General features: G+C 40.7%; 1 protein-coding gene across 1 annotated transcript; it reads left to right on the plus strand.

The window, feature by feature from the left end:
* The first annotated feature begins 566 nt into the window (after positions 1–566).
* On the plus strand, positions 567–18,381 carry LOC133490939 (dihydropyrimidinase-related protein 2). The gene is made up of 14 exons (XM_061801666.1): positions 567–846; positions 8,339–8,427; positions 9,515–9,699; positions 11,074–11,238; positions 11,608–11,669; positions 11,761–11,841; positions 12,092–12,160; positions 12,682–12,802; positions 13,121–13,277; positions 13,353–13,494; positions 13,932–14,102; positions 16,837–17,016; positions 17,098–17,266; positions 17,790–18,381. The coding sequence occupies exons 1-14, from the start codon at positions 805–807 to the stop codon at positions 17,879–17,881; spliced, it is 1,725 nt and encodes a 574-aa protein (XP_061657650.1). The 5' UTR covers positions 567–804; the 3' UTR covers positions 17,882–18,381.
* Positions 18,382–20,452: the final 2,071 nt, after the last annotated feature.

The raw sequence follows: 20,452 nt of genomic DNA on the forward strand, positions 1-20,452 counted from the left end.
AGTATGTTATACAGTATGTTAAATATTTGAGTAAAAAAAAAGACTAGTAAAAATAAAACAACTGATTTATTCCGTTATTAAGAAATTAAAAAAGTACAGAGATGTAATTCAGTGCAAAGGTAATAAAAAAAAGTAATCTTTATTTATATGCGGTACCCAATTTGATAACTTGGCACAGAAAAAGAAAAAAAACATTCTTTACATACAAAATAGTTCATTTGTTTTATTAACTTAATAAATAAGGCCATGAATAGGGAATAACTTGCTTCTCTGAAACGTTTATGTAATTTTAGTTCAAGCTCTGGCTCAAAATTCCTCTTGAACATCACTGTCCCTGTTATTTTCCAACTTAAAGGTTCAGATTTCTGTTCTCAAACGTAGGGACTAAAAGTAAAAAAGTATAGGGGGTAAAGGCTCAGTTTCATGAAAAACGGTGTAGTAACTGAGTATTTGTACTTGGTTACTTCTTAACTGTTTTATCCTGGATTGATGGCATGAGCGGGAAGCCGAGCAGGGCGAGGCTGTGCGCATGCGCACTGGTGTTCCTTTTCTTCCGGGGACCAGGGTGGCCTCGGCTCCTCCCCCTTCTTGTCTAGCTCGGGGAGGCTCGGCGCATCGGCGGAGAGACACCGGGAGGCTGCCAAGGACTCCATCCTGACTTTCAGCGACAGTTATCTGCTGCCATTTTGACACTTTTTTTTTGAGGGGGTCGCTGGGGGAACATCCCGAAGAAGAACAGCGCTCGTGCTTTTTCCAATTCGGTTCGCCCACATAGCGGTCCACGGCGAAAGCAAGGCGGCGAAGATGTCCGGCTACCAGGGCAAGAAGAACATCCCTCGCATCACAGTGAGTTCCCGTGGAAGTGGAGAGCGAAAAGCGCTGTGGTGGTGGTGGTGGGCCTTTGGGGTGTGGGTCCTGTGTGTCACCGGGAGCCCTTAGGTCTCCCCACCCTCGGCAACTAAATCTCCAATCTTTGCGGTGTCTTCGCTCTTCTCGGTGCATTTTTTAAAAATAGCACCTTACATCGGATGTTAGACCTACATGTGTCCACTTCGTAGATAAAACGTATCTTTCTGCTTAAAATATTCCCGTAATGCAGATTTAAGTGCACTGTGCTATTCTGAGTCAGCTTTACGTCGGTGCTCTTTGTTATAAACCTTTGCGTGCTGCACGCAAGGTCCATCTGACTCCCCCTGCATGCAACCTTCCTCCCTTAAATTTCCAAAAGGGAAATGACACTTTAGGGCACACTGATAGTGTCAAATTGAATAATACATTTTTTTTCTTCTTCCCTCAAATCGTTTTGAAGCTTGTGAGGATGTGAATTAAGTGAATAGGGAGGAGGAGGCGGCGTAGGAGGGGGGAAGGGATGGAGGGAGGGAGGGGGCAGTGGCTCTTATTTCCTTCCATGTTTCTTCTCCCCTCTCAACTGAGTGAGAAAAGGATGTACAGGAGGAGCTAAAAAAAAAAGAGGTAAAGGAAGTGCACAAAAAATGGGGATGGAAATGTGGAGTCTAGTATTTTCTCAGTGCCCCCAGAGCAAGACAGAAGAATCAAACGTCTGGCTCGGATTTGCACGGATTTACTATTGCCCTTTGTAGTGGTAGAATGCAACATTTTTCACATGTAGCTAATAAACTTTCATAGACAATAAAAATACCTCTCTTTGCAGTGCAAATGCACACAACTACAAACTACGGAAGATATAATATATGCTGTGGTCAAATTACTCAAATTTGTACATTATCTTTGTAAAAGCCATTTATAAAGCCCTTTTAAAAAAAACGATCCTAATGTTGTTGTAAGTTAGTATATTTGAAGTGTATAACCACATATAGTAAAAAATGATTCTAATTTATTAAAGTAACAATATGCAACAATGTCTTTGTGACACGGAAGATCATGCAATGTTTCCAATTTAATTGTACCCGAGTGCTGATTAGATGCATTTTTTATGGTCATACTATTGATTTCTTGATGAGTGGAGCTGAGGATGCCGCTATTGATTCATTTAAGACATTTGCAACAGCCAGTTGGTGATGCTGAGATCAAAGGATTAGTTGGTTTTGTAGTCTTTACAGTAATTAGGTCGAACATAAATGGATAGAGGGCCTATTCCTGTAATGTGCACGCAAGAAAAGAGGTCAGAGCCATTTTTCTTTCCATTTTAATTGCACGGGGAACACGACCACAACTCAGTTTTTAGTCACATTTGCGTCAATATGGTGTGGAGGGAAAGAATGTCCCCCTTTTTTTTAAACTGCGTAAAGCTTGTAAAGGGAAAATGTCAACCATTTTCTAAACTGGACAGAGCAAGCACTTGAAAAAGAAAACTTGCATGCAAGAAGTGTTTGCTTGTTTCTCCTTGTAGACGAGGTCATAGATACAGATGAGGCAGTTATCATCTGCCTCATGCACCTGCCCTCCCCCTCTAAACCACAGACATCTTGCTTTGTCTCACATTAACGTGATAAAAATATCAGAGAACAAAAGAGGAACAAGGTCTACTCTCTCATCCTCACCCAAAAACAAAAGGCTGGGAAGTGATAATTAACATCAAATACATTAAAAATAAGTCAACAAATTATAATTGCACAAAATATAATTTTCTAACAAAGCTGCATTGGTGCAAAGTGTAGTTTAGAAAGGTGCAGTCTACAGTGATAGTTATTTTCACATTTCATTGACTGCTGCGTTGAGTACAGACTCAGCTGTGCAGCTGGTACAGTACTTATATGCTGAAAGCATCTCTCATCAATTAAACATGAACATATGCAAGTTCACCACCTGGAACGGAAGCCGGATACATCAAGACTAATGACTGTTAGCCATTTCTTCCTCAAATAGGAAGCTCCCTGGAGGCTGGAGAAATTGACAACTGAAGTGAATACTCTGTTAGACACGGCTATAAGTGACAAGTATTTTTCCCCTCGTTAATTAGAAAGGGTGACTTGAAAGTGTACACTTTTTATTGAGTCATTTACCTTGCAGCGATGTGAGAAATTTCCTCTCTGAATGTTCTGAGCTCCTGTTTCCATGTCACTTTTGAGCAGAATATTCGTGCAAAGGTCTTCGTGGACGATGTCATGTTCTTCTTCCTTGCACTCAACCTTCCGTTGAGCTTGAATCTATGTCATCTCTGCAGCTTCAGCTTCGTCATGCACTCCATTTTGCCTAAAATGCTTCAGGATAGGAATAGCAAACAATTTCACACAGTTTAAATTGTTCTTAGGAACCAGAATTAGTAAATCAACTTTTCAGTGATTATAGCGTTCCCTAGTTTCAATGCTACAAAGTACGAGAAAGATAAGGAATCAGGCCAGGATTACACGACAGGACTTGGTCAATGACCTGAAAAGAGCTGGGACCACCGTTTCCAAGGTGACTGTTGGTAAGACACTAAGACATCATGGTTTGAAATCATGCATGGCATGGAAGCCTCCCCTGCTTAAACCAGCACATGTCAAGGCCCGTCTTAAGTTTGCCAATGACCATTCGCATGATACAGAGGACTCATGGGAGAAAGTTTTGTGGTCAGATGAAACCAAAATGGAACTTTTTGGTCATAATTCCACTAACTGGGTTTGAAGGAAAACAAATGATGAGTTCCATCCCAAGAACACCATCCCTACTGTGAAGCATGGAGGTGGTAGCATCATGGTTTGGGGGTGTTTTTCTGCACATGGGACAGGACGACTGCACTGTATTCAGGAGAGGATGACCCAGGCCATTTATTGTGAGATTTTGGGGAACAACCTCTTTCCCTCAGTCAGAGCATTGAAGATGGGTTGTGGCTGGGTCTTTCAACATGACAATGATCCGAATCACACAGCCAGGAAAACCAAGGAGTGGCTCTGTAAGAAACATATCAAAGTTCTGGCATGGCCAAGCCAGTCTCCAAACTTGAACCCAATAGAAAATCTTTGGAGGGAGCTGAAACTCAGTGTTTTTCAGCGACAGCCCAGAAACCCATCTGATCTAGAGAAGATATTTGTGGAGGAGTGGGCCAATATCCCTCCTGCAGTATGTGCAAACCTGGTGAACAACAACAGAAAGCGTTTGACCTCTGTAATTGCAAACAAAGGCTACTGTACCAAATATTAACATTGGTTTTCTCAGGTGTTCAAATACTTATTTGCAACTGTATCACACAAATAAATCGTTAAAAAAATCATACATTGTGATTTCTGGATTTTTCTTTTTAGATGATCTCTCTCATAGTGGACATGCACCTACGATGAAAATTTCAGACCCCTCCATGATTTGAACTTGCAATATAGCAGGGTGTTCAAATACGTATTTTCTTCACTGTTTTTATATATATATATATTCATTCTATATATATATGATTGACCTGGATTAAATACTCTTTAAGAGATGAGCTAATATTAGGCAGCGTTCACCTGCAGTACTGCGCTCGTCCCTTGGTGTGTACTTCCTTTGGTAAGGACATTTCCCCCTATTCATGTTGTTATCACACAGCACACAGCAGCCTGCGGCGCTGTCTGTTCACACATTACGCAGCATGTTGCCCGCCAAATGCACCCACCCATCCACCGGCTCGGTCTCCCCTTTCTCCTCCCCCTCAGCATAATCACAAATTCCGCCAAAGTCAAACACCAGACAAAGGTGTACAGAAATGGAATTTTTTTTTAGTTTTATTACTAAACTCTTGAACAAGGCAGACCATTGTGTTGTGCGGAACAAGAGCACCGTGACTGGTTGCTCTTTGTCCTTAAATGAGGGGGTCAAAAAGAAGGAAAAGAGAGAATCAAAATAAGCTAAGAGTAAGATAACATAGCGCAGTTGTTTTTCTTTTTGTGTGGTTTTAAGTGGATTTGAGAGAACATGCTCATTTCCGAAAATCTAAAGGAAGATCTTGTTGATGATAGAAAATACAATTTTAAGTGTTTTGATAAACACGATGTACACCTCCATCACACTCCTGAGATTCTAGGTTCAAGTCTCGACTGTGGGCTTCTTGTGTGCTTTTTTTAGGTTGCATATGGCTTTTCTTTAAATTGTATGAATAATTATTGAAATGAACAATACAAATAATCAAGGTTATAACAATATTACGCGCAACCCTAATGAGGAAAAGGGATATAGAAAATGAATATTAATTAAAAAAAAGGAGAATTAAAAAAGGAATAAACAATAAGATGTTTTTTTTTAACTTTAATTTTTCTTGTTTTTTTTTTTTTAGTAGTTTTTCTACTTATGTGTTAATACCCCCACCCAGCATGTTTGGTACCCATGTGAAATAATGTTTGTAACTAGACATTCATTATACTGTAAATGGTTTAACCTTACTTCACTGCTTTCACAATAAGTATAATAGTTAATTCACTCACTCACTACGCCACTGAGCCTTGAAGTGTGTGAAATGTCATTTATGAATATTGAACTGCTACCAATTGTAGTTAGCTAAAGGGCAAAGGTCAAATCAAATGTGTGCGTACTGCTGGGAAAGAAGTCTTATTAAACTACATATTGCGGTGTCACAGCTTTCCATCAACAAAGGATTTAATAATACATATAGCCTGTGTGTATGTGGGTACCCTAATCGTAGAATTTATATAATGATATGATGTGAGGAGTAATCCTGGTTTTGACATTTTACTATGGACAATTTATTTTGTAAATGAACTATAGTGAGGATTTATTTTTGTAACAGATGTGTGGACAGACATTTGCAGTGTGGTGGAATAAGTCAAAATAGCCGTATATGAAATCATAGTGTTGAATATCGTAACTGGTGGCTTTCTCCAGCTGACTTCATTTGTGTTCCTAGGATATTTTCCATTCGGATAAAAACACAAAGCGTTGCTGGGCAATGATAAATGCTAACAGTCGTTTTCATAGTAACAAGACGCTTTTGGCTTGCATTTTGGATGTTGTACCTCCTAGATTTCATTTTCATTATGTCAGTGTTTGTCACTTTGTTATGAAATAGTATAATAATTAGTCCCCCCAAAATATTTTGTCTACAGTGAGCACAGGAAATCTAGAACCTAACGCATTTGTTGCTTTGGCCTAAGCACAAAACCGTCGAATAGATGAGTTTTCAAGCAACGTCCACTAACAGTGGGCAGGTTTCCCTCCCCCAAAAATCTGCAAACATGTGAATTGCGGATTGATGAAACGTGATCGTAAATGACATATTTTATCTATTTTGTTTGCAATCTTTTGCTTCGTGCCAGTTCATCCTGCTCAGCTCCAGTGCTCGAATGATCCCTCTCAGTATTACCAAAGGATTATCTTAATCTATGAAAGATGCGCTTTCAGTGAACCGCAGCATTATTCACTGTATTGTTTTTGTCTTTGCAGCCAGTTGCAAATTAATGTTTAATATTTTGTACTTGTTTTTCTGTATTGGTTACTATTGTTTTTTTTGTTCAAACAAGGAACTTTTCTTATTGCTGGAGTTCAGTGACACATGTATATGTAAAATTGATTTGTTTCTGTTGCAAAACAGCATTTTGTTGTTGCGCTTGGTCCACATCCTGTTAGAGGTTCTCATGACAGAAAGGTCACTGTCCTGTTTGGCCAAGATCCAGTCCAATCACACAAATACTCTGCAGCCCGTGTGAGCTGACAACAATTAGATGATTTTACAGGTCAGGATTCTTGGCAGTAGTTTGATAGAATTCCTCACTAAACTTCGAGCCGCAGTCATTCCAAACTTGTACTCTCATCTCACTCTCTTCGATATTCATTAAAACATGATCCAGTATTACTGTTCTATCATAAGGACCCCAAACTATTCCCATGTCTGATGCAAAAGATCTTCAAGACCTGCTGTCGTATCTTCTTTTTTCCTGTCCAATTAGGATTGAAGGAGGTTACTATTTTAGTTTTACAATACAGTACTTCCTTCCACCGGTTTGAGCTCTTAAGCCAAATACAGTATACTGTACAGTAAACTGCGAATAACTGATGCCCCCCTAATAATGTTCATAAATGCCCTTGAAATAGTCCGTATGAAAAGTACTAGTTGTATTGGTACTTGCTATCAGTGAGTAGTCCTGAGTGACTACTTGTACTGTACAGTATCAGATGGCGGTGTGAGGATTTCAAATCAAAAAGTGGTCAAATAAATTGCGCTTTCAGCTGCATTATGGGAAATGTAGCATCGACAGTTGTGTAGTAGGAACACTGCAGGCTGTCTAATTCGCCGCTCCTGATTGTATCAATGCATTACTACTTGACAGGTCTCTGATTGGATGCTTCGCAGGTCTCCAGTGGAGCGATGCGGGGCGGGGGTTACAACAGGCTTGCTTGGAACCAGGACTGGCTGGGTTCAGGCTAACAGCAGTGGTTCCAATAGAGTGTTCTTTGTTAGTGTAGGAGGCTAGAGCCCTTGTGACCAGTGCTGCCACTCCCTTTTTGCACACGGAGCCAGAACAGTACAGAACAGCAGGGTGACTCAAGGGAGGGGGATTGGGAAGCAATGGAAGGGGCAGACCACCCCTTCTCACCCACCCCTGCCTCTTGCACAGTGAGACAAGTGGCCTTGTGGTGGACATGGAATAATCATTGATTTCACACTTGGCCTTGTGATAGGTCCTCTTCCATGTGTGCTTCTGCAAAGGTCTAAATCCTTCAAAAGGACTGTGGGGCATGTCGGGGTGGGCTGGTGTCCTCATTGTCTCACCATTGAATTCTCACCCTCATTTTTTTTTGTAATGGCAGAACTGTTTGTGCCACATGCTGAATGAAAGCATTATTTTTCTGCCTCAATTTAATTCAATCATCATTTGGTGAAATGTCTTTTACATCCATAATCGAATAGCAGAGCCAACAAAGGAGGTAATTGCTTCAGCAGCTGCGCTTTACATATTTTAATGGACAGTTTTATATGATTATACAGCAAAAGTAACTTTATCCTTTCCTCAGCGCTTTTGCCCAATTTTTATCCTACCTTTTTTTTGGAGCTTTTTGCAATTTCCTTGTCCTCTATCAATATTCAGGTGTTTCAGGTTTATTTTTTGGAAGAATAAAGACAATTTTGAGTACAATGTTTCTTATCAGGAAACAGCCCAAGATAGCTGAGCAGAAGCTGCCCAGTCAATTTATTTTTCAGTATAAATGTTTTGTTGGGAGTGTCAATCCACTGCTTTTTGTGACATATTCCATATGCACATTAATTCCTTCACAAGCTGACCCAAATCCAATATTCAGCATTGTAGCTTAACTTTTAAAATTCCACACTGATGAAAGCACCTACATGTTCAGATCTGCAGCATCTGGCTCTTGCTGAAGATTTCTTTGAAGAAAATGTAACAGAACTGGTTTATTTCAATTTAGCTGAGTGATCCTGGTGGTTATCTTCCAGAGTGACCGACTCCTGATCAAAGGAGCGAAGATCGTCAACGATGACCAGTCCTTCTGCGCTGACATATATATGGAGGATGGTGTCATCAAGTGAGCTGCATGTTATTTCAGTAAAATCAAGTTTCTTTTGTATCATTCTGTTGAGTTGGACAACATGCATTACAAGAGACTTTAAAGTAGGATCGAATGCTTTATACGTACAAGTGTTTTTGAGGATCAGCATGGTACAAAAAAAACACACACATAAAGTATGTACAGTAGTTACTCAGTTCTCGAACACAATCTGTTCCAGAAGGCTGGTTGAAAACCGAATGGTTCAAAAACCGAAGTGCGTTTTCTCATTATAATGAATGGAAAATGAAGTAATGCATTCCAAGCCTAAAAAATATTTTTTTTAAAGCGTTTTTTTTTTACTTTTCCTGATAGTAAACTATATAGTAGAAATACATCTATAGTTGAAATACTTTATATAATTAAATAATTTAAGAAATCTATTTATTTTTTGCTTAAAATGTATGCTTTAGTAGTATAGTATGATAGGTTGGGAGTGCATTGCTGTATCTGTAGCGACTTGCCCCCCAGCCTTGTAAACCTTTTTTTATTAACAAAAGTGCAGAATAACTTTAAACAAGCAATGATGAGGGGGGAAAAAACAGACAAATTGTTTTTTTATTTGCACAGCAAAGCATGTAATATGTATAAAAAAATGTAACTTGCAACTAGAGGTAGGGTTAATGGAACAAAAGAAAAAACCAATGCAAAACACCTATTTCAAATCTCTTCAGTGGGGGTGACTCGCCCCTTTTTAACAAAGAAAGAATCTAATGTTGACTGTTTGGCCGTCTTTTGAGCACCTTCCTGAAGTGGCTCATAACAAGGTCATTGAAATTTTGCAGTGCTCTGCAACATTCTGCTTTGTTAGGGTGATGGAGTTCTACAAAATTATAGATGTCGTTCCATTTAGCACTGATAGCTTTAATATCGGCACTTGAGACATCCTTCCTGCCTTCAGCCTCATCAGACGACATCTCCTCTCTTTCTCGCCAACACTATTCCCAGCTAACTGCTGCTCGTTCACGAAAATAAGAAGCAACTTTTCGACTTCCTCCAAGATCTAACCCTAACCGAGGTACCACTGTATATATAATAACAATTGACGTTCCGGAATATTTTCCAGACAAATTGGGGAAAACCTGATCGTCCCGGGTGGGGTCAAAACCATCGATGCCCACGGTCGCATGTTGATGCCAGGCGGGATCGATGTGCACACACGCTTCCAGATGCCCGATCGAGGCATGACTTCTGCTGATGATTTCTACCAGGGCACCAAAGCGGCACTGGCGGGAGGGACCACAATGATCAGTGAGTTATCTTCCATCTTCTCTTTTACTGTATGTGACATTCAGATTTATTGTTCTGAAAAAGGACTTTAATGCCATTTGAGAGCTCCTCCTATTTAGGATCTGAATCTTTTGTGTCCATCTTCCTTTTTCAAATTCTAATCCATGTTGACAACCTCATCCTGTTTAATGTTTTTTTTAATTTGTAGCACAAATACCGAAACAATGTTATTCATGTAAAGGGAAAAATGTTAGCCCTTTAATAGACAAAAGATAGGACAAGCACTTCGAGAATGCAGATATAATTTGATAAAAGCAAGGAGAAAGTTTAAATGCAACCTAATCTTTGGTTGAAGATAATGGATTTCTAACGTTTTGGGGAGAATGCCCCTTCCGCTTGAAATTTGCTGCGAGGGGTGTTGCCAGCACTGAAAATTAGAAAAGCAGTGGCAGGTGATAGCCCAGAAAAATTGTCAAGCGGCGGGGGGGCTGTAACAATCCATGCCCCCCACTGTCGTGACATGCCCCCAGTTTGAAAACTACTGCTCTAAGAAGTGTCTCCCCATTTTCCATAATGTACATAAACATATGACCACTCATCGTCTGCCTCATGCAACTGACCCCCCCCCCAAAAAAAAAAACAGAACCATCTCTCTTTGTATTATAGCAGGGATAATGCAATATCAGAGACAGACGAACACGGTCTGCCCTCTAATCCTCATAATAAAACAAATCATTATATGAGCTCATAATTACACGGTACTTTTTATAATTGCAAAGGCATACAGTATATTTTTCTAACAATGCATCCTTTAAATGGATGAGCTGAAGCCTATCTCAACTTCAGATAAGAGGTGGGCTACTGTAGACCCTGAACTAGTCAACCCCTAGGAACAATTAAATAAATAAATTCTCACAATGATTTTAATTTACACCACCTAAGAGTGCTTCTGTTTTACTCATTTTAAAAATCTGTTCTTCCTCTTAGGAGGGGGTCGACTTGCAGGGAGATAATCAAACACACTTAAAATTGATTACATTTTTAAAGCATTATGCACAAGATTCAAGTGAATTATAATATCCCTCTAGCAAAGAGAGTACACTGAAAAAAACCTGCTGAAGTCAACACAATGAAGGATATCATCAGGGAATACGGGCTTATATGTGCAAGATACTCCAATTTTTTTGTTTGGCAAACATATCTGCCCCCACAAACTGCAAGAGCTTTTGAAATCATTTGATATCTGCTTTACATCATGGGGGATGCTTATCCCCGACACTTGAAGATCAAAGTGCAAGATTCTGCTGGCAGGTTGTGATCTCAGTCTGGATACTGCCAATAGTAAGTCATTGCAGATGAAATAGACCGAGTTGTTTTGTTTATGTGTGTTTTCAGTTGACCACGTGGTACCCGAGCCAGGCGTCAGTCTCATCTCGGCTTTCGAGCAGTGGCACGAGTGGGCCGACAGCAAGTCGTGCTGTGACTACTCGCTGCATATGGACATCACCGAGTGGCACAGAGGCATGCAGGAAGAGATGGAGACCCTTGTGAAGGATCACGGTATGACCAAACTGTAACAAATGTGATGTCGCAATGAGCTGCTGAAAAAACAACTAATTTAAAGCATGCTTTTTGATTAAAAAAACTAAAACTAATGATTGGTTAAGAAAAGACTCATGAAGCTCACTAGTGGCCCCCAGAGGCTGTTTCGTGCCACTATCACTTTTAACTAGAAATGTAGTTTGCTGTGGTAGTTTGCTGAGTTGATGTGCTCTTTTAAGTACTGTATTTATGCTTCTGTGAAATTTTAGCTTGTCACACATTTTCCACACATTTTTTTCCTTTTGGATAATTGTCGCATACTCCGAGACACCTGTACATGTGTTGTATCACATCGTGTTTTGTTTTACAAATTTCCCACCTTCTCAGGTATCAACTCCTTCCTGGTCTACTTAGCTTATAAGGATCTATTCCAGCTAACTGACACTCAGGTGGGCCCTTTTATGCTTATTATATATTTCTTTGACGTGTGAGTGTGAACGCATAGCAACATATTACAACAAGTCCTCATCTTTCCTGCAGGTTTACGAAGTGTTTAGTGTGATCCGTGATCTGGGAGCCATCGCTCAGGTGCACGCTGAAAATGGAGACATTGTTGCTGAGGTATGACCTACGAAATCAGTCTGGACAGGGTTAACATGAATAGCATGCTCTTCACTGGTAGGTTTTTTCATCCCCTACATCTCTATAATGTCATGACATAAACGTTCATTAACATTAATCGCTGACAAATGAGGATGAATATTAATCCAGGATGTATTATGCGTGATTAGTCTGTACTCTTAATCCTGCTCATTAGGAATCTAGTGCAGTTGCCTCAGCAACCTGTTGTGTGTGTGTGTGTGTGTTTCAGGAACAGCGCAGGATCCTGGAGCAGGGCATCACTGGTCCTGAGGGACACGTGTTGAGCCGTCCTGAAGAGGTGAATCATATTTATAAAATCTGAGTTCAATGTTGGATCCGTTCATGTTGCCTTTTTAGATATCTTGCAATAGAAGATGGAACCATGAGGCATTTAGGCCTTAGATGTGTCACTTTTTTTTTGGAAAGCCCCCTTAAATCCTCTGGATTTTACACACTCAGTTGTTTGCATTTTGCTGTGAAACTAAGCAGATGTCTGACAGCGCATCCCTTGTGGTGAAAACAATGGAAACGAGAAATTAAGTGTGTAAGAGAGCTGGCCTCAGCACAACTACCACAACACTGCGTCTCATAGCCTAAAAACTTATCTCCAATTCCCTCTTCTTGTTATCATATTCCTACTGTCACGGAATCACGTCTCACTTCACAGCTGGAAAAGAAGAGTAAGAGGAGGAAGATTATTGTTCCCTATCAATTCATTGTGTTATGATTTAATATAATGCAGGCACCTGAAACAGAAGGAAATACCTCATATTGCCATTTTTGTCTTATCACACATATTTTGTTGTTTCCATTTTCCAGGTAGAGGCAGAGGCCGTAAACCGCTCTGTGACTGTGGCCAATCAGACCAACTGCCCACTGTACATCACCAAGGTGATGAGCAAGAGTGCTGCGGATGTCATCGCTCAAGCCAGGAAGAAGGGTGAGACGCAACCACGGCATGTCACTACTACGCAAGTGATGCAGATAGTTGCCGTCTGTGCCATAATGGTTTTAATTGTATTAAGTTGAGCTATATAAATAAAAGGATATTATGGCACCAAATTCCTGTCTAAATCGCACAGTTCTACTGTTAGTTCAAGGATGTAAGTTGGAGTGATACATCTGGAGAGAGAGACAAGATGTGTATGTTGATGAGGCGCCAAATGTAGCTTGGGCTGTTCCAAAGAGTTGCAGTGCATTTTTTTCAAATTCAGTTATTCTGAAAGCCATGCAAATTCAGTTTGAATTCTTTGGGCAGGCACTGTTGTCTACGGAGAGCCAATCACTGCAAGCCTGGGGACAGACGGCTCACACTACTGGAGCAAGAACTGGGCTAAGGCAGCAGCTTACGTCACCTCCCCACCACTGAGCCCCGACCCCACCACACCAGACTATCTCAACTCCCTGCTCTCTTGGTAACAACATTATCAAAACATTTCAAGTGGAGATATCCTAACAATACCCAACTTTTGTGCTTCCTTTTCTTCCAGCGGTGACCTGCAGGTGACAGGAAGTGCCCATTGTCCCTTCAACACTGCCCAACGTGCTGTAGGCAAAGATGACTTCAGCTTGATTCCTGAAGGTGTTAATGGGACAGAAGAGAGGTTGTCGATTATTTGGGATAAGTGTGTGGTATGCGTTCTTATGTATACTTCACATTACGTCAGTTCACAGATAGCAAGTAGAAGGGAGTAGAAGGGTCCACCAAAAGGATGTTGAAGGAGTGCAGGAGGGCAAATTTTTATTGTCCTTTGTGGAGTGAGTGCGACCTGTTGACAGTTTACAGTGCATCTTAAGCATGTTAGCACTGTTGCAGTAAATGCAGGCAAATAGTTCTACTTCTCCAAAATATGTAACTGCCCCTCAAATTTAGGAAAACACTCAGCAAAATCCCACCACAAAGTTGAACTATGACCCTTTTGACAATTTCAGTCAATCAGAGCATTAGTAGCTTTTGTGTAAAATTTTAATTTTATAAACATGTGATTTGATCACATTGTACTCAGTGAAATGGCAGTAGAATTTCCCTGATTGGGATTATTCTCACTCTGGGTTTGGATTCATTCTAGGTGACTGGCAAGATGGATGAAAACCAGTTTGTGGCGGTGACCAGCACCAACGCGGCCAAGATCTTCAACCTGTACCCCCGCAAGGGTCGTATTTCTGTGGGTTCCGATGCTGATCTGGTACTCTGGGACCCTGATGTCACTAAGATCATCTCTGCCAAGACCCACAACTCGGTACGATATTCAATCACCATTTTACAAGTCCAGTCTCTCGCTGTTCCATAGGCTTTTTGTGTGTGTGTGTGTTTTTTTCCCTGTGTTGCTGCACTTCATGGGCTTTCCTTTGCTACAACTAGTCTGGCCTCACAAATCCTCCTCCTTGATGATTTAACCTACCAGTATTTATAAGGACCATTTATGAGACAAAAAATGACACTGAGGTATGCTTCTGGAAAAAGCATATTAAGCAATACATGAAATATCCTATATATCACTATATGTAATTAGCATCTTTAGAAAACATGTTAAAAATCATTACATTTAATTTGGGACACACACTGTCACTATAAACACATTATGGCATTAAAAAGTTTGAAAATGTAACTTCAGAACCTTTTTTTCTTATAAACATTACAGTTTGAATGACAACACATGGAAGTAATGCTCTTACCAGTAAAACAAATTTGTTTTCCAAATGAAACTCAGTATGTCTTTATCGTTATTGATCCAATTACATGAAAATGACCCATGTAATTTTTACCAATTCAACTTTGGCGGCGTTCTGTGCTCCACTGAGTGACTTCAAGTTACACACAGCAGCGTGATTAAAGTTGTCTTTAGGCTCCCCCTAAGACTCTCTCATGTGTATTTATTGGCGAGCAAGGAAAAACTAAGTCAATTATACTAAGGTCAATAGTGGAACAGTGACACTCCATTTACAATATAGACCATAAAACTTTCCAAAGATGCATTTAATCACAATTTAGGTCACGTGATTAATGAAGCTAGAAGAGTTTAGTTTCCAGGCAGACTTTTTCTTTCCGTCAGAGGAGGTTTTATGGTTGTCTCGCTTGAGCAGGGTGTTAACCTCCCGCAGACGCAGGAGGATGATGTCATCCCCAAAATCTGCCAGAAGAACTGGAACAAATTGGCTTTGATTGTTAGCAGGCAGAACTGTGTGTCACTATAAATCTCTGTGTGTCTGCATTTTAATTTGGATCTGTATTTTTTTTGGGGGGGGGGTTCTTTTCATTCTGCCTGGTCAGAAAATAATGAAGCTATGTTCGTGGTGAGGATCGCGGTTTCGCACTGTGCCTGTGGTATCCAAGCTCAGTGCACTGTACTAGTGATCTCATTTCCGCCGTTCAAAATCAACCAAATGAATGACCTCAGCCCTTAGTAACTTCGGCACACACTCACACACACATATTTCCACAGGCCTGCAGATAGGCGAGTGCAACCATATCCTCAACTATTCTTCTGCCCCGAGGGTTGCCTCTTCAGCTGTTTTCAAACCTGTTGCTATGACAATTTGAACCGAGAACATTTTTGCGTCAATGTGGCTTAAATCACTTAAGCTCTTTTCATACCATAAATGTTCTAATTTTAGTTGCTTGCCTGAGACTCCAAATAGGACAACAACAGCTTCCTGGGTAGGATTTTCATAAATCTGTGTGCAACATGGGCTATTGAATGTTCATATACTCATTATGAAAATAGGAGAAATAAACACATTATATTGACGGGGTGAAATCAGTGTCTTTCCGCTTTGAAGTTATTTTGGTGTAATATACTGGTATTTGTGTCATGAGTCAGTGCAGCTGTAATAAAGTGTAAGCGAAATCCAGCCAGGAGCTGTTAGATGAAAATTTCTCTCTGTTTCCTATCTGATTCAACCTGGAAATTATCAATCAGGGTGCCATGGGCACCAAACACAATGTGTTTCTTTTATAATGGCACGATAATTTTGCCGAATGGAGATGGATGACTTTTTGTTTACATCCATTTAGTCGGGCCTTTTTAAAAATAGGACAATGAATTGAACTTGATGCAGTCGCTTTGCTTTAATGTTTAATGTGTTTGTTGCTTATCATTATCATTACATTATGATTCCAACACGTTCCTTTTGGGAATAATAGTCAAGCTGTGGTCTCAGTTTTTCGCATCCAACCAATTTATGTAACCGCGGTTCCTCATTCTGGTCGCAAGTGAGCTGTAGCCTATCCCAGCTGATTTGGGCCTGGTCCCCAGCCAATGGCCTGACAGAGATATACAAACAACAACTCACAATTACATTCACATCATTGGAGAATTGGGCGTCTTTAATGAACCCAACATGAATGCTTTTTTTAAATCTGGGAAGAATACCCGTGTACCCCAAGAAAACCCACCCAATCACAGTGAGAACATGAAAATTGCATATGGGGGAAGGAACTGTTGGGCAGATGTGCTACCCATTTTTTTCCCAGCGGAAATGAAAATAGAATTCTTCCATTCTAGATATTGTAAAACCCATTGTTCATTGTAAGCCGTGAGCTGGAAAATAAAATTTAAAAAAATGTACTTCCCACAATCTGTTCCACAAGGGGAAAAGAAAAAGAGTGACAATATTAGATGCTGGCGTTGACTGTGATGATACCGATTCTCGTCTTCTTCCTTTAATTTACACTTCACTTAGTTTGCAAGTGTTGGAAAGAAAGCTTTTGTTGAAGTAATGCCCCATACTACATGCCAAGTTCTTGCATTGTTTGTGCCGCTTGTGAGGCCACTCAAATTCCTAATTGTATGACCTAAGGGGTGTTTGACTCTGTTTTGTAAGACTTTTCTTGCTGCATCTCAATAAAGATGAGGACACTCTGTGGATCGGAACATAACTTGAAACTGATTTTCTTAACGTGGCACCAGAAGTCTTGAATTCATTTACAGAACGTTCCCATATTCTTTCACACAGTCTCTTTCCTTTCTGCAGAGTGTGGAGTACAACATCTTTGAAGGAACAGAGGTGCGTGGCGGGCCTCTGGTGGTGATCAGCCAGGGCAAGATCGTCCTCGAGGAAGGAAACCTCCACACCACCGAAGGTTCCGGACGCTACGTGGCCCGTAAACCTTTCCCTGACTACGTGTACAAGAGAATAAAAGCTCGCAGCAGGGTATCACATAGTTCAATGAGATATCAATGTTTCCCCCCAGCCCCCTTTTTAATTGGCTGAATTATATTTCCCACAATGCAGCTGGCTGAGTTGAGGGGTGTTCCCAGAGGTCTGTACGACGGTCCGGTTTGCGAGGTGTCTGTCACGCCTAAAGCGATGACGCCCGCCTCATCCGCCAAGACGTCACCCGCAAAGCAGCCAAACCAGCAACCAGTCAGGAATCTGCATCAGTCTGGTTTCAGCCTCTCTGGTCAGTGGAGACTCTTCCTGATAAATCACGACCTAGGTTTGACTAAACTGAACTAAAAAGACACAACTCTTACAGATTTGGATTAACAAAGAATCTAATTGAAACCATTAAGAGAACACTGAGAATATCTTTTTTATTAGGTTGAGAAGTTCTCTCAAAATGGACATAGAGTTTTAATGAACAGAATTCTGCCTGGAGGAGACCACAAACTAGTTGGGACTCAATCACAGGCTTCTTTTGTGCTCCTATTATTCAGCATTCAATTCTTTGCAAAAACCAACATTCTTAACAAGCAAATGATTGCCCCTCCTCCTTCTAGTTTGTATTGTTTTTTTAAATTGTCTTGTGTATGTTCCCCTCTAATCTCTGATATACTGCTAAAGAAGGAATTGATAATTATAAGCAGTTCATTCTTTAAGTACAGGTTTGTTTTATGTAAGTATGTACAGTACAATATATTTGCATTTAATCACATTTTATTTTTAAACATTTATAAATGTAATTTCCTTCTTTGTCCACACAGGCGCTCAGGTTGATGACAACATTCCCCGTCGCAACACCCAGCGCATTGTGGCGCCCCCGGGTGGCAAGGCCAACATCACCAGCCTGGGTTAGAGTGCGCCATTCACTGCGTGGGGGGTAGGGGAGGAGGGGGTAAAGGATCTGAGGAAGGACGCCCGATACATGCCGAGGGCTTCGTGCCGGCTACTTTTCACAACAACCGATTGGGTGTTTCTTCATCTGTGATCTGTAACTTCCCAAACCCCACGCCCCACATTCTGTCACCCCTCCAAACCAGATCCTAAAAGACACAGTTCCAAACAAAAAAAGATCTGCCTCACACGAAGAAAAACAAAAACACTAATTTCTGCACTTTTTATTTTGTTTTATACTGTTCTGTCTCATTTTCAGCCGCCGTTGGGTCAGCTGATTTAACATTGTCAAACGGATTGGGTACTAGAGTGTCAAAGGTCAAATGTACTGTATTTTCTAAGTTGAGAACAGCACGTGCGCTTCATCACCATGCAACATTTAATTGATAATTCACCCACAGTGCTGTCTTCAGTTCAAAATAACAATAATAATAATAAAAAAGAACAACCCAGGGTTCTTCACTTTCACGTTTTTATGATTTCTTGCTTTGCTGACGTGCATAAAATTACTTTCATTTCCTTGTCAGCTGAGAATTCCAGATGTCTGTCGTAAATGTAGCGTTATGCCTCATTTCTGCACGTATTTAGCCATTACCGGCTGGCACGAAGGCGAATTAAGGGAAAAAAAATGAATGAAGTTGATGCCTTATTGTTGCGCCGCGTCATCCAACTCACACAGCAGCTGTAGAATTTCCAAACCTTTGAAGCCGCCCATCACCAACTTGTGCATTTTCACACCGAATGTCTCTCCACTCATCAATAACTCCTTTATTTGATCTTACTCTTTGTGCCTAAACGCGGAAGTTGTATACATAATTGTTTTGGTATTCTTTAAGTGAAGGATGTAAGATAGAAAAAAAAGAGATGTAAAATAGCCAGGATAAACCGATTCAAAGGTGCCAGATTTTGCGCTTTCATTTGAGCAACTTGTGCCATTAGAGCCCCTGTAAAGATGAAAAGAGCGCACTATCTTGAAATGTTGTTTTTTTTTCCTTTTGACTTTGTCGTTTAACTGCTTTTTAGTGTCGATTTGTAAGTAGTTGCCGAACGGCTGAGCACGTTGTTTTGCGCTTGAAAGTGGCAGCGAGCCGATAATATTCTGTACTGTATGTGTGACTCGTGTGCAGTGTAGATGTTGGAGGGATGGAAACCGGCAGAACTCGAAATAGTTCTTCCGAGCTTGGTGCAAAATATGTTTTTCACTGCGCCAAGCAATGGATGCGGCTTGGTGTCTGTCCGCCATTGCTCCTCTCATCTCATGGCTATTTAAAGCAGTCAAAGGGATGAAAATGTCTCCATTCCACCTTTCCCCGCAATGTTCTCACATTCCTAATCGTGGTTTTAAAAACACTCCCCGACATAAGCGTTCTCTCACGTTTAAAAAGTCTTGCGTTTTGCATTGTGCAGCAGAAGTACGTGCGGTGGGAGGCCGTCAGGCTTTCCACCAACTTGGTGGATCTTTTGTGTATCTAAAATCGTGTAGGGGACGACAGTAGTATGTGGTGATTTGCTCAGAGCTGGGGGGTTGATACATTGTCGTGGGATAGAGGGCCAAATTTGAAAAATCACTTAGAAAGCTTTGACAGCGGTTTTTCTCCAAAATAACTATCATATAGAAACCAAAATTTGGTATTATTGTGTTTAATGAATTGATGTGGCAGAATATCAAATTGCCCCTGCATCCCTCAGTTTATGTCCTCCATGTATCCTTCACTGTCTTTTTTTATTTTTATTTTTTAATAAGTATATCGATTAGACAGTCTCGCACAGATGATGTCATGCAGCACTTCCAAGGCAGGTCAGGTACAATCATTCCAAGCCACGTTGATCTGAATGAACCTGTGCCACTTTGGTGGAAACTCCCCAAACTCACAAGCAGTTTGTGACTGACTGTAAGAGACTCCCACTTTTTTTTTTTTTTTTTTTTTTTTGCACAACCTCTTACCCCCTTTTGTGTGTCAACGTGTTTTGGTTGTTTGCAGTTGTTGCCACAGCGACAGCTCTTCACTCTCATTAGCTGCCGCTTGTGGTTTGTCTGGGTTCTGCCTGTCAGTTTGGAGTTTGCCATTAGTAGTCTGCACACACACACACACAAACAAAACCACCCTGTGTGTGTGTGTGTGTGTGTGCATGTGTGTGTCCCATCCCTCCTTGCACATCCATATGGAAACCACACAACCGTACTTTTTCCTTAAGGCCCTGTCAGCCCGAGTTCTAATACTATGCCATTTTATGCTAATCCTATACAAGTGACGTGTATGTTCGCAATGTGCTGCAGACTGAGAGGCGATTCTGTCCTGCGTCGCCCGTATTTGGCCCCCGAACACCAACCCCCGATAAGCCTTCCCCCTTTTGTGAAAGTGAAATTATGTAATAGTGTTTGTCCCCATGGCGATGGGGTTCTGGGATGCTTGCTCACTATAGGAAATACAAAGTGTCAAATTCGATGGCTGGTAATGTTTTAAAAAAAAAAAAAGTGGGGAAAAAAACCCAGCAACAAGGACTTCAAAGAATAAAGAAGAGATGAAAAAAT

Source organism: Syngnathoides biaculeatus, chromosome 17, assembly GCF_019802595.1.
Source record: "Syngnathoides biaculeatus isolate LvHL_M chromosome 17, ASM1980259v1, whole genome shotgun sequence".
Classification (NCBI taxonomy): domain Eukaryota; kingdom Metazoa; phylum Chordata; class Actinopteri; order Syngnathiformes; family Syngnathidae; genus Syngnathoides; species Syngnathoides biaculeatus.